This window comes from Trachurus trachurus (assembly GCF_905171665.1).
Source record: "Trachurus trachurus genome assembly, chromosome: 3".
Lineage (NCBI taxonomy): Eukaryota > Metazoa > Chordata > Actinopteri > Carangiformes > Carangidae > Trachurus > Trachurus trachurus.
Genome location: NC_139893.1, coordinates 31,120,706 through 31,135,877, shown reverse-complemented (window position 1 = coordinate 31,135,877; position 15,172 = coordinate 31,120,706). Strand labels below are relative to the sequence as shown.

Sequence of the window (15,172 nt, the reverse complement as noted above, 5' to 3'; positions counted from 1 at the left end):
TCACAGATGCTGCAGACGTCCAGGAGGAACAGACAGAGAGAGAAGGAGAGGAGAGGAGGAGATGGACAGGAGAGGAGAGGAGAGGAGGGAAGAGTCCAAAACCATGGCCAGTCGTCCAAAGAGTGCAGGAGGTGGAGGAGGAGGAGTGTAGTGCAGTGCAGACAGGGGGGGGAGGAGGGGCTTGGCTATATGTCAACAACAGGGCAAGATATACTGTAGAGGGGGGGGTCGACCAGTGATTCTCACCCTCCCTGCTGTCAGTCATATGGCCTGCTGCTCCCAAACACACAAACATACAAACACCTAACAAGCTGAGACACCAAATTAACTTTGACGATGTTTTAAAGGGTCACCTGCTTAAACTAAAAACACCCTGTAATCAACTAAACTATAGCCATTAATGCCACTGCTACAGTTACCACCACTGTTAGGCTACCACTGCATCACAGGAGTAGTTCAACTTCTGGAGAAACATGCTTATTCAGCGATAAACGCGTGAGACACTATGGCATGAATGTAAAATAAATATAAAACTGTTAGTCATGAACCAGGAAGTCACCGGCCACCCACAAAACCACAACATGTTTTTTTTTTTTTTTTTTTCCATGAATCAAACAAACAAGACATTACTTATTAATGAGGCGCTGGTAAGCAAATTTTGTCACCCTCAGCTTTTTCCCCTTGTTTCCTGTTTTTATGCTGAGCTAAGCCAACAGGTGGCTAATGCTAGCTTCATAGAGAAAGCTTAACATAGAGAAAGCAAATAAAGGTATTTTCCATACTGAATTTTTTTACACTTAAGTTAACACTTCTTTTATTACAACCACTACCACCTTCTTAACTAATAGTAATACTGAGGACGTGTTTCATCAACACTATGGAAATTCAAGGGCATTTCCTTCCATCATGTTTGTCTATATTTCTGTCACACGTACGTTCATGAACGCACATATCCACAAATATATGACCATCCACTTCAAACTCTGCCGGCTTAAATGGAGCTGTACATCAGAGTAAAAGCCCCACAGTGAGATGTTACCGTGTGGCTCCCAGTTAATTTGTCACTATTTAAACACAACTCTCTCTCTCTCTCTCTCTCTCTCTATGTATATGTCACTCGTTGGTCCCGTCTCTCTCTCTCTGGGCGGTCAGATTCTGTGTCTAAAGCTGGGTAATGAGTTTAGACTGTGAACACTAACACAGTCTATATAAAGCCTTGGCTCACTGAGTAGCGACAGAGGCTATTTCAACACTGGTTTAACTAAATATACTGCCAAACACAGTCAGTGTGTATTCTGCAGAGCGGTAACACCGAGTAGAATGAATTAAACTGGGTCAGGCCAGTTTGGAATAAACGTGTGAACGTAGAGCTCTGACTCCAAGCCAAACATTTGACGGCAAACAGGTCTATTGTCAAACAGAGAGTGAAAGTAAACTATATTTAAATGATATATTTTCGATAAAGTTACTGCAGGCGTCTGTTTCCACAACTCATTTCCCACACACACACACACACACACACTGTTAGCTGGCAGTTACAGAACTGCATGGATGTAGATGGGAATGAACAGAGCAGCTGTGGTGGACAATACATACTATTTTCTTGGTTAAAAGTCAAAGGTGGAAGTCAATATGTCGAAAATAAAAACCTGTGCAGACTAGAAATCATTCAGTGACTCCCAAGGAGGATTCTGGGAAGAGACAGCCACTGATAAAGATTCAAACTGTGTTGCACGCCCCGAGCGATCTCTCCACCTCTGCTCAGTGCTCCATTACAGCGGCGGACTGAAGGTCACCATCACATCGTGCTGTGTCGATGTGCACGTCCAGAGGAAGAACTTCATCTAACAACTTGTTTGTAAAGGAAAGGTTAAAACTCTCTCCTGCTGCAGTGAAAAACAGCATAAAGTCTTAATAAATGCACTGAGCCGACTCGACCCTGGTAAACATTAAAAAGAAGCCAATGAGCACTCATTTACTGAAAGCATCTTGACTTTATCCTCATGTATCCTTCATTATTCAGCACAGCGGTGCGTGCTGAGGGCTATGCAGTATTTTCTGGCACGACTTTTAACACTTTCTCTCGGTCTCAAAGCAACAGAGCTAACTTTCATTTTTAAGTATGATAACACAAAAGCCCCGAAAGACTCATAATTCACCTCAAATGATCCTTGACGCAGCAACACAAACTTTTAAGAGTCTATTTTGCAACTTCACTCACTACAGCAGCTACTATTATAAGATCTTAAGGATATCTCAGTGTTTTCATCTTATGACGGTTGTATTAATAACCGTCCCAGGCTAAATTTAAGTGTGTGTGTCTGTGGTTGTGTAAAAAAGGCCTACCTTTGTTCAGATGTGAATTGGCTTTGGTCTTGTCACTGAAGCCCTGGCTGCGTCTGTTCCCAGCAGCACTGACCGAGCCCCTTGGAGGGATGTCACCGCCGGCAGTGGACACCCTCGCTGTGGGGCCGGGAAGTCTGATGGAGAGAGAAAGAGAGAGAGAAAGGAAGACAGACAGACAGAAAGAAAGAAAGAAAGAAAGAAAGAAAGAGAGAGAGAGAGGGGGCGTAAACAGGCCAAAACATTTAGTTTGCTTATTAGTCAGTGGAGGTGATGAGATTAGGGGAGGACATCTGTGCTATAAAGCATTTATCTGACATGGAAACACAACAGGTTGATTTTCTGCTCGGCAAAAACACGTCACACAATTAGTCCACACAGCTTCTAAAACCAAACAGGATCAAACAGGAGGGGGTTAAGGTAGGTTAAGGTTAGGTGGGACTGTGAGCACAGGGGCCATGCAGGCAGGTACTGTACAACAGACACTGTAGTTACAAAATATGTGGCACTAAGAGACTCAAAGGATATCATTTCACACTGCTTTTCTGTTATTTGTCAGAGCACTGTGCCACCACGTTAGGAAGAGTGCTCCATAGATAAAGTTGCTAATATAATCTGGTTAAAGGGAATAAGCAGCCAAACCAAAAACACTGACAGGCATAATAATCTCACACAGGAATCATTCTGTCTTCGTTTTCCATGTTGTGAAGCCTGAGGAAACTGATGCAGCTCAACATCCATGCTGCTGCTGCTGAATTCATAACATTTGTGATTTTTGAGCTACCGTATTGATTTCCAATAGAGACAAACTCTCTTCTTGCCCTCTGGTTGGGCAACAAGGCCGGGTTGACTGGGGCAACGGATGACTGCACTAACCACACGGCCACAGCTGTCGACTATTTTAGACCTTTTTGGTAACAGTGACTTCTCCATAGACAAATATTTACATCTGGTTCATTGTCAGGCTGTGGCTCAGATGGGAAGCCACTCGCTGTTTAATAAACGCACACTCAGCTATAGTTTGCCCCAGTTCTGCCTTTCCAATATACACCTGCAGTAAACCCTAATGGAGACAGATGAGCTCACAGCAGCAGCATGTGCACGTGCGTGGAGGCCTGGACCATCTGACGGGGATCCAGGTCTCATGAGGGCTGTGTTGAGCTCAGCAGCCTCAGATTACACATCCTGCTCCTTTATTTCTCCACATGGATTAGACAGGAGGATACAGCGGCTTGGTGAAATTTATGACACCTTTATTCCGTGTTGTAAATTGATCTTTGGTGAGGTCTGCGAGCCGGGCTGTAATCTAACCAGGCGGTGGCACAGAGGCTGCTAATGAAATGCTAATTCATCCAGTGGCGACATCATCATCGTCCTGGGACTGTGAGGCGGATGCTGATAAGAAGATTACAGCAGCTCTCTCTTTCAGCTCTCGTATACATTATACAAACGCTCATTTCCTCCCTGCCATTCACTTTGACTGACCGTTACTTATCTTGGCCACTGCAAGGTAATAGGTTTTACTATATTATTTAGCCAAGAGTAGCCTAAGCTAATTTGACTTTCAATCATGGCAGGAGCAGTCAGTCTATTGAAACAAATGCTTAGTTTGACAGTTTGATGAATTTCAACATAGTGTGTCATACACAGCCAATTAAAATATTGCCTTGAATAAATAAGTGATTAAGTTCTATTACTGTACTCAGGCTTATTCATCCTTGATGAAATTAAGGCAAAATCAGCTGCTCACTCTTACTTGACAATAAAAAAAGGAAATTACCCTATAAACTGTGACAAATTCATATATTTAAAACAAATTATTTGATTTATTTGTTGAAAAAAAAAGAGAAAATTGCGATATTTCTCGTCTCACCTTAACTCCACATGAAGCAGCTTTTCATTGAAAATCGTTTCCGCATAACATCAAATTCAATGTCACATGCTGGACATTTAAAAAAAACAGCTCAATCTGATGGAGCATATGCATTATTTGAAGGAAAAATGCCATTAAAGGAGAACAGAAGAGAAAAAGTCTGCAGTAGTTTAAGTGGAGGGCACCAGGTGACCCCCCCACAACCCCCACAGCTCTTCCTTTTTTCCCCCTTTGTTGTTACAGATGCTGGCCAGAGGGTGGGGCCATTGCATTGCTCTGTAGAGCAGCCGGTGTGGGGGCAGGTGCAATGCAAACAGAATCTGGGATGGGCAGCATGCAAAAAAAACCACATCGTAAAAATCCAATTTCAAGGTGCATCATCACAGAGTGTAACACTGCATGCTAAAGAAGAGGCAAACGCAAACAGATTTGAAGGCCAAATGCAGACTGGAGCTAAATTTCAGTGGCACATTGTCATATTGTAGATACACATTCCAGCCACAGAATCCTCCTGTGTTAATTATTGATGCCACATTATATGGTGGGGGGTGTGTGTGCTTGTCAAGCAAACACACACAAACACACACACACGCACACACAAGAACACACACTTACTTAAGGGTTATCTAAAGGTCTTTCACAGCCCATTTAGCAGGCTTGCCAAATGAGGCGCGCTGCCAGACAGACAGGGCCGTCCGAAAATGGAGCCTAGAGCTTTAGTCCCTATCTGCTCAACACTACCACTCATGCATATTAGATAGTGCTTGTAGTAGAGATTGCCCTTAATCACAGACAAAGAAACAACATGAGACTCATTACAGTACAAAAGAAATGTTATCCTTGATTAGGGGCAATTTCTACCCTCCTATTTCCTGGAATGGGACGGGACAGGAGGTGGAGGTGGAGGTGGAGGAGAGAGAGGGAGGAGCAAGAAAAACAGAAATGCAGAAGACGCTGACCTAGAGGTCTTTTTCTGACCAAGGGAAAACTTGAGTAGTTTACTCTGAGACCCATCCCTAGAGGAGAAGAAAAGAAAAGAGGGATATGGAAGAGGACAGAGACGGAGAGATCAGGTTTACAGTTATAAATGACAGGAAGTGTGAACAGGAAGATAGAGATGACAAAATGATGGATTAGAGCAGCAGAAACGGCAAGAGAGCGAAGAATGCGGAGACAGACTCCTGTTCACCCAGTTTCAAGGTTATACTGTACACTCCTGGGTGTTTCTACTTCACAGGGTTTTTTTCATAAGCGAGCCTGCGAGCCTCACCTGGACTGCATCTCGGCCTGTGCTGCTTTCTGGGCTGTGAGGGCAGGAGTCCCATGCGGAGAGTGGCCGAGCTGGGCTGGGGCGCTGCTCTGCTGGCTGAGGGGGGGGTGGGCGCTCTGGGACTGGGCGGTGGGGTGGAGAGAGGGCTGGGAGTTCTGCCGCTGGGCCTGCTGCTGCTGCTGTTTGTAGCGGGACAAGCTGAAGAAGAGGCCGAGGATGGCTTTCAGATTACCATTGCGGATCTCTGCGGGTCGGGGAGAAAGAAAAGACGAATGATGGGATGAGAGATGTTGCTAAATAACAACATGCTGTGCTGAAAAGCTAAAGCTAAAGATGCTACTTTTTTACTGGCTGTCACCTCCCTTTTTGTATATAATATTGTTGTGACAGTACAGTGACTCATCCTTTTATTGGCTTCACCCACATGCTGTTGCATATTCTCAGTTTAATTACATACTTACACTATTTTTACACCAACTGCTCCTTACTTTTCAAAGGAACACACAGGCAATAACCTGACTCAACCAGTTCTTTCATCTGGCATTGATGCAGTTAAGCGAACAGTGAGGAGCTGTAGTACCTATTTAATTTCAGCCTGAAAACAAACTTTCACAAACTCAATCCAATTTACTGTTGTTAGTTCTCCAATTTATCTAAATTACATGTTCCTGGACCGCAAGATGAAAGTCACAAGAACATACTGGAGTAGAGTGACCCTGTGTCTTTGTTGCAATCAAGGGATATCGCTACTCACTGACCCACTGCTCTGTCCAATGACAACACTATCAGTATTAGTACAGTTACTATTTTTGTTCCTTGGTTTCCTATGTGAGGAATAAACACCATTTTTCACTGTTAGTTTTAAGGTACATTAGTTTTACCAGTGATATTATCAGTCTCTAGCAACCCTGTGTTTTTATGTACTGTCTATTATTAATCTAGTGTGCCTTTATGAGAGGGTCTGCCAAAATAAACACATCTCTGACAAAGTGCCACTCTTTTTATAAGCATAAAGCACCTTGGTTGAGTATGTAGCCTGGCCTGGCCCAGCCTGGCCTGGGTTTTTGTCCACCACCCATTCTCCAGTGAAAGCAAAAGTGCAGGAGTCCAGAGCTTACCTTCTGCAGACAGACCCTGGATGTTGACTCCTTTGGCTGCCAGGAAACTGAGGCAGGCATCAATGTTCTCAATCTGGACGGAGAGACACAGACACAGCTGTAAGACACTACATCCTGCACATTTCCATTCAGATTTGCATATTTGTATAATGCGAGGAAGCGTGTTGGTCTGTCTTTTGCACGCTTCTCCTGAGAGCATAATGTCAAAACTGAAAGTGAACGTCTACAGATTTCTCCAGGAAGAAAAGTTGGCAGCACAACATGTACTATTTATTAGAAACTTCAGAAAAGATGTGCTGGACATCAAAACTGAAATGTGAGAAAATACAGATCATATACCCTTCAATATTCATTGACTGAATAATGTTGGAACAGTGAACAACAGGCTGCTAACCAAACCTGGATGTTTACAGGATTTACTTTGGCAGCAAATACTTACATGTTTTATGCCAGTAAGCACACATTTGAAATCTAAGAAAGCTACATGTAGCATCAGTATGCTGATGCTAAGGCCTCACAACCTGCATCTGGATGCACCTCTGCATCAAAATGCACATAACAGAAAGACAATCCCATGATTGGCTGATGGTAGCAAGCAGTGTTTCAATCTTGTTTGCATTAAGACTTTATACAAGGATGTTGTGCAAAATTTCATGTGACCCAGATGTAAGACCACACAAATGCATGGAAAGCATCAGAATGTCTGTGGCAGATGTGTTTGATTGGCTGCATCAATAACAAAGGCTATGAGATCAAAATGGTGCAGGATCAAAATGATAACATCATTCATTCGAATGTCGTTCTGTGAAATGACTTTAATCTAAATCTGTAGTTTAGTATTTGAGGCATCAAGCTGTGAGACAAACATACCAGAGTTGGAAAATAGTGGGAAAGCTTTAAAGTGACTGGCTGATTGACCTGTGATGTGCAAAAAAAGCTCTGAAAGTAACTATTGACCACATGGTGACTTAGTCAAAACAGGATTCAAAACCAAGCAGACATGTGCCCGCGGAGCTACAGGGAAGCTAACCATCTATCCCGACTAGGTTGCTATGACAGCAGCCTTGGCAACCTGAGCAGACTGCTGAGCTGTCACCGGACTGCGAGAGGATTTGATAGGCAGACGGGCTTTGTTCAGGGCCCACGTGAGCCCATTATGCAGCGGGGCCTGCTGGCTGGCTCACGTAATCACAAAGTAAACCACATAAAACAAGTCATCGCTGCAGATGAATGATTGTCCGATCAAAGTTTACCAACTGTTGTTTCCAATGAGCAAACACAGCAGGTACAACACAAAGGATATCAATGTGGCATGGCCGTTTTGTCTCTCATGTTACATACAGTGGTGGCTATACAGTGATACTGTAAGCAGGGTAATTAACTAAAGGCTCAACTGTGAAATGGGCATTAAAACAGCATTGTACAGTATGCACAAAGGTTAAAGAGGTGATAAATCTTCTTTAGCATGACATTTATTACAAGCCAGAGTGGATTTACAACACATTGAGGCTGGTGTGCAACAATACTCTCACACCATTTGAAACCTATAACAGGTTAAACGGAATCTCACAGGAGAGGGAGTAAAGATATAGAGCAGTGATACTCCAGTTGCGTGTGGTTTGTAAACTAAAATACATATGAACTGTGTCCTTTGTAAACCAGGCCGGGTGCGGGCTGCAACCGGGAGGGTCCCGCTCTCGTAAGATTAATGACATGATTACACTTAATATGCAGTGACTAAATATAGCCTGACCTACAGCTCCCTCTGTGCTGCTCCTGTTGGGAAGTATCCGGCTGTGAGGTGAGAAGCTGAAGTAGCAGCTCATTTACATCTGCCTCTGTTCAACTCTGCCAACGTCTCCTGTCTGCACTCACTGTACAGTAGGTGATTCTGGGAGTGTGTGACTGAATCCATTCATCTAAACAAAGCCATTTCAATGTATTACACCCACTGCTGTATTGCTATTACCTACTTCTCCTGTAATATATTATCATATGTACAGTATTATATATATTATTTATTACTACAACATTGCATGGTACTATTGGTGACATCCTCCACCATGATTCAAACCTGTTAAACAAAACCAAACCTATTATTATTTTCAAACAACTACTATTACTTGCACTCACTACTATATTATCATTGATTCCATCCCCTCACAACGACCATTTGTTACATCCAAAATAAATGTATAACTTAGTTAGTTTATTGTCAAATCCACCACCCCAGTACTATCAATTACTATTAATTACTTCTACTATTAATAGTCAAGCACTGCAAAATGAATAGTCAGAGCCTTAATAACAATATTAATGACATTCACACAACTATAAGCAACTAACCACCACTTGCTACATTACCACCAGCTCACCAAATAATATCTATTACCAGATTTAATGACGCCTCGATTATTGCTAATACATTAACTATTAGAGCTGAGTCCATCTGCAACCAAACTATTAGTAACTGCAGTATATTGATATAATAATCACTTTGTTACTACTTGCTACACCTGCATCTGGATTACAAGACTTCCATCATGATCATATTATTGTTATTCATGAAATCACTAATGAATCAACCCCCAGATTAAACTGCATGTCTATCTGAGTGTGGGAAGCAGCCACAGGACACAAAGTCACAGATTGAGTCGAAACAGCAGTGCTAACCCCGTTGTCACGTCCGTGACCCCGTGACCCCAGAAACAGCTGTTAGAGGGGCTGACACATGCTGCCCTCCTCCGAGGTGATACGGCAGAAAACATGGGAACAGGAGGAATGCAGAGTGTGGTCCTCTCCGGATACCAACAGAGCATTAAAAATAAACTCTGTCTCTAATACCCCGGGCCTAAACTATAACTTCATCTGGGTGACTGAACCCCCCCCCCACCACCACCACCACCCACCCCACCCCCCAACCACTGCCCCAAATTCCCTGGTAGAGTTGTTGCTTAAATAGCAGCAGCCTGCAGAAAATATGCTTCATTAAGATACCCCATCACAAATGCCAGGCCCGTCCTGCTGAGATGCACCCGGGCCCCTCCTCTCAGGAAGTATAAATACTGAAACCTCTCGCTATTTAAAACCTGTGGAGACCAGAGCTCAGAAAAGCCAGAGTACTGTAACACTATTCTGTCACAATCTACCATCAGCTCCAGAGCCCGAGACCTCTCTCTGTTCGAAATAGAAAGATCAATAAACGCCCTCCAAGTTTAACTTGTGCTCAGAGCAACGTTTTATCTCCGGTCTGAAGACACTGGACACAGGACTCATCTGTGTGTGATTCCATTAGTTAGGTTCGGTGGATTGAAGATTATAATTTAGGTTTTTTGGGAGGGCAGCTTTGTGGCTTCAGAGTTTAAGATGCTGTTCAAGTAATCACAGCTTCCCTGGTTCAAGACTGCCCAGGGATCTGTTACTGTACAACTCCTCTCTCCTCCTAGTTAAAGGTTTACTGAGACGTCTTTCACTTGACGTCATATTGTTCATCACATGTTTGTATAGTTATCAGCATGAATGATAAAACTTCTATAACCGAACAAGAACAGGAAATTATAAACACAATATGTGTCTGTTTAAGTTTAGCTTTTTCGGCTAACTATGTGATCCATTAATCTACTGTTATCCACTGACAGAGTGAGCAAATCAACAGATAGAAAGTACAATATCTTTAAACAATCTCGGAGAGAAATCCACACATTAAACAAATCACCTGTAGCTCTGGGTGACACGCGCCGCTGCACACTATTGGAACTACACCTGGAATCTGTATGGACGTCACGCTCCTACCTGGCTGGACGTATGATCTGTTGCTGCAGTGTGACTGCCCTGCCTGGCTTCACACCTCCATCCACGCCACCGTCACCTCCTGCTCTGCTCCGGCTCCCGGCAGCAGCATGGGGCCAGCCAGCCACACAGCCCTCTGAACAAACACTACCTCCCATCACAGGGATACTATTGTTGTGTGTGTGTGTGTGTGTGTGTGTGTGTGTGTGTGAGAGGCAGAGAGAGAGAGAGAGAGAGAGCTACAGCAGAGAGAGAGAGGGAGGGAGCGTGACCACGAGTGTTGTGTGTCTGAAGCAGGATATGACAGATTGAGGCTTTTGAAGACTGATACTGAGGCTGATATTTTTAAACCAAAGTTGCTGACAGACAATCTTAAAGAACCATTTTCCATATTTAACTGTTTTCACGTCAAAACACTAAAAGTAACACAGGATCTGCTCACAATCTTATTCTGAAAAAGCCTCCGAAACAGCATCATGAACAGAGTCTAAACTTACTGTATGGGGACTGTTGTTGCTGTAGGTCTGTGAAACACACTGGGACGAGTCTGTGATAATGAGCTATAAAAATAACCATGACTTATGTAAGACGTTAAGTATTGAGCAGTTTTTTTACCACCCCACCACAGCTATTCAATACTTGTGATCTAAGACTCAAATCTGCCCTATAAATGATAATTCTGGTTTATTACAGCTTGATACTTATTTTTGTACTTGCCTACAGTAATAGTTGTAAATCTCAGAAACAGGGTGACACAGCATCACCAAGTCGGATGGGATGTTACACAAAGTTAATTAAGGATGATCTTTTTGTATAATTTCACAATTTCTCTTTGTTTTCACTTTGTTGCACGTGGAGGATTAGGTGAAATCTGTCAGCTCATCTGTTCAGTGGTGTCGACGTGCCCCTAGATCTCAGCTTCTCATTGGGTGAGATTAATTCTATCATTACTAATAGAAATGATAGGCATATCTACTAAAACATAAGCCCCATTGTCAGGTTCCATGTTGATGTCCATGTGTATTGTGATTATAGATCAGGTCTAGGTTCTAATCTATATAAATAATGCTTAAGTATTAAAGCCTCAGTCCTCAGAGAAATAGACACAGTCAGTATTCAAAGACAGAGTCTGAAAACAAGCTGTCAGGAATTCTGCCACTTTGTGATGTCACAACAAAGCAGTCACACTTTCAGGATTTGGTTTCTCTGGTTGTTTTTCCTGGAATCTACTCTATTTGCATTGGATCACTCAGAAAACAGTCAACCACTCAGAAGAGGGGCTCAGATCCTCCACCATACCAAACCATTGTTACTAGAGCTTCAAATAGAGGACAAAAACTAGGATGCTTAATACCACAGATATATCTTCTCATGGATCAACACTTCAGATAAAAGCAGAAGAGGAAAACATGCATCTTTAAAAGATCTTTTAATGAAAAACCAATATGTCTGACCTGAAGTGTTGTCATACAGTCTGCCTGTAGTGTAACAACATCAGCTTCTCTGCCAAAATCTCCATCATTTCACTGTCTGAGTGTTTAAGTGTTGAGGAATCCGGTCACGTAACACTGCTGTGACACAACGTGATGTGTATCTGTATCTGTATCTGTAGATGTGTCTGTGTGACTGTGATTACATCTGTCAGAGCCTGCCCACACACACTTTCAGTCTCACAGGAGGCTTCACAGATTACAGCAAAAAGCTCACCTGCACAACTCTGCCATTCACTCCAGTAATTCTCACTTCCCTGTAAATGTAGGCACAGGTTTTGACGCCTCAGTGAAGTGCTGCTTTTCGCTGCTTATTGACAAAGAGGATGCAGCAGCAGCAGCAGCAGCAGCAGCAGCATCTATGACAGACGCACAACGATCCACAATCACACACGTCCGCTCCAGTAAGCGTCGTCTGTCTTATTTATTTTGCAAAAGCATATTTACCAAATCAGTGCCGTGCATCTTTATTCATGTTCATGTAATCATGTTACACTCACAGTGTGCACGCTCTCTATTAATTTGTCGTCTCTAAAATGTTTTATTGTGGTGTCTTGATAAGATTTACTAATCTTATTAATTCTTGATTGTCCTATTTTTTCACATGAACTGCTCTCACAAACAAAAACAAAACTCTCCTCTGGCTACATGAACATTTCCCCGCTGACCTGTGTAATAATAATAATAATAATACATTTTATTTGGAGGCGCCTTTCAGGTCACCCAAGGTCACCTTACAAAAAAGGAGGATAAAAGATCATAGTATCAAACAGAATGTACAGAATGATTGAAGGCAAAGCTGTTTTAATTTGAGGTTTGGATGAAAAACAACCTTTGAGCTGTCTTTGCTGGTACAGAAGAGTTTTGCAAAATCATTTTTTATTTTCCTTTAAGAAAGGCTGTTTTTTTTCCCCCAAGGTTGAGGTTTCTTGTGTAATTTACAAACTGTTCTGTCACATCTCCTATGAATGCACTAACTGTTGTTGCAACAGATGACTACCTCATGTAACAAATGAGCACAGTTTGTCAGTGTGTATATGCATGGGTGGACAAAATAACATGAACACTTTGCTGAGCATCGTGTGATCACCTCCGTCACAGATCGTCATATGCTCCACAGCGACAGCTCAAGTAACCAGGGCGATGTACGTATATATATCGTACTGCATTGTCCTGCCAAGTGTTTCTATTATTTTGTCCACCCCTGCAGGTTCTATGTCTTTGTCGCCCATGGTTCAGACAGACAAACTACCTTCACGATCAATAAAAGCATGCACGCTCTGAAATCATATTTAAGGGGGTTGGTATATTTGGTTGCTTAGAAACAGTAACTGTGATTGCTCAGTTGCCTTCAGTCCGTCATGTGATCACCTGAGTTCTGACCAGCTGACGCACGCAGTGGGAATTTCTCTCTCTCTCTCTCTCTGACACACACACTCACACATACACACACAAAGCACCTCTCCCTTTGATCAAACATTAACCAGCCTGTTGAATCATTAATAAAAAGTGGATTTGGGACATGTGCCTGCAAAAAGTTCCCCCCATCCACAAAAATACTAAACTTTATCTGTGTCAGAGCTGCAGCCATCGCCCCACCAGTCTGAATCTGTCTGCACTGACAGACGGATTGGTCTCTAACACCGGAGAGACCCATGGGACTGTGAGCACTCGGGTTAAGAAGTGGGTGTGTTCTGATCAATTTAGAAAAATTTGCAACGCGACACCTTAAGGTGATAAATATAAGGGCTATTGTCAGGCAAGTGAGCTGTATCTCCATTTAACGTTCAGCTGGGGCCCTTGAGCTTTTCTGTTTTGTGTCAGCTCCATAAAACACCTGTTCATGCTGGTTTCTACCTGTGTGGCTGTCTGTCACTCTGACTCACTCAAAGTGACATGGAGAGGTGACAGTATTCCCCCTCAGAGCCGAGGTAGAAACAGTTTAACAACTACACACACAGACTCTTTCACTTTCTATTTCTGTACAGCACTGCATATATATATATATATATACATATACTGTCTGTGTCATGGGTTATAATTACATTTTAACAGATAATAAATATACACAGGGCCGTTAGATAACATAAGGAAAAGAGACATATGTCAGGGCAAGATAATCTAATTAGTCAGTTCATTCATATTGCATTAAACACATTTATTTTCTCATCTGTACCATTTGGATCTGACCATCTGTTTTATTTGCCAATGTTCTGAATTACCTTTCTCTTCAGCCCTATACTGGAGCTGAAATTGATTTAATTTGTAGTGATTATATCAACTTCTCTTTGAACAGGGCAGAGTACGATGACTCAGATTCCTCAGAGTCTTTGTTTGATGAACAATGAAATAATCACTTAAAGTGACTTCAACAACATCTGAGGTAAAACACAGATGAGGATGATATGATTTTGTGTTAGGCCTGGTTTCATTTTTCCAGCCCTGGGGAAGTTCAATTTCCTATTCATTTCTGCTGCTATAGCATGCAAAGCTTGGACGAGACACCCCTATAGCATGTTTGTTTGTGTGTCTCTGTGTGTGCGTGGCATCCCGTGTGTGGTTTTAGCAGCTCAGTGTCAAATCAACACTCTCGCTCTGGGCTGAACCCACGCAGACAGACACAACCACACACACACACACAGACAGACACAAACACAACACTGGGTGGCAAAGGAATGACCCGATGATGGGGGTCCGTTTAACGAGGCTGTGACAGTTGTAAAAACAGCCAGTCAGTTTGGCCGGGATAGCCTGCATGCTAATCACTTAGCATGAATGTGAGGTGAGAGCGCTCCAGTTTATTCCAGCGATGGAGCTTATTTCCATGTTTATTCGTTTAGAGACCGGGGTTAAGTTAAGTGGCGGTAATTGGCAGCAGCTTTGAAAGCTTTGTGGGATTGAAAGCAATGAAATCAAGTGCGGCAGAAGTGGGCTCTCGTGCTCCTTCATTCCAGCTGCCGACTCCACACACTCAGGAGTTGTGTGTGTTTGTTTTGACAGTACTACAAAAAACACAAAGCAGACATTTGCATAATGGTTGAGGTTGCACCTGCCCTTACCACTGCTTCACTGCATCAGATTTTTTGCTTTAAAGATGACAATCTCACTGAGATTATACACAGCCATCCAAAAATAATCACAAACACACACGTCTGAGTTTATTCAGACAAAATAAAAGCAGATTTTGAAAGCTATACGCCAACAAATCCAACTCTTACTAACTGAATGGACACTAAATACTATCTCTGAATGCTGACAATCACAGTATATTTGAAAACGCTCGATTTGT

General features: G+C 42.6%; 1 protein-coding gene across 1 annotated transcript in view; it reads right to left on the bottom strand.

The window, feature by feature from the left end:
* nav2a (neuron navigator 2a) overlaps positions 1–15,172 on the bottom strand; it is a 90,977-nt gene that overhangs the window by 61,281 nt on the left and 14,524 nt on the right. The window contains exons 4-7 of the mRNA XM_083997702.1: positions 6,605–6,677; positions 5,487–5,730; positions 5,176–5,232; positions 2,347–2,480 (exon numbers count right to left, since the gene is read on the bottom strand). Coding sequence (XP_083853828.1) covers positions 2,347–2,480; positions 5,176–5,232; positions 5,487–5,730; positions 6,605–6,677 — 508 coding nt within the window. The remainder of the gene's footprint in view (positions 1–2,346; positions 2,481–5,175; positions 5,233–5,486; positions 5,731–6,604; positions 6,678–15,172) is intronic.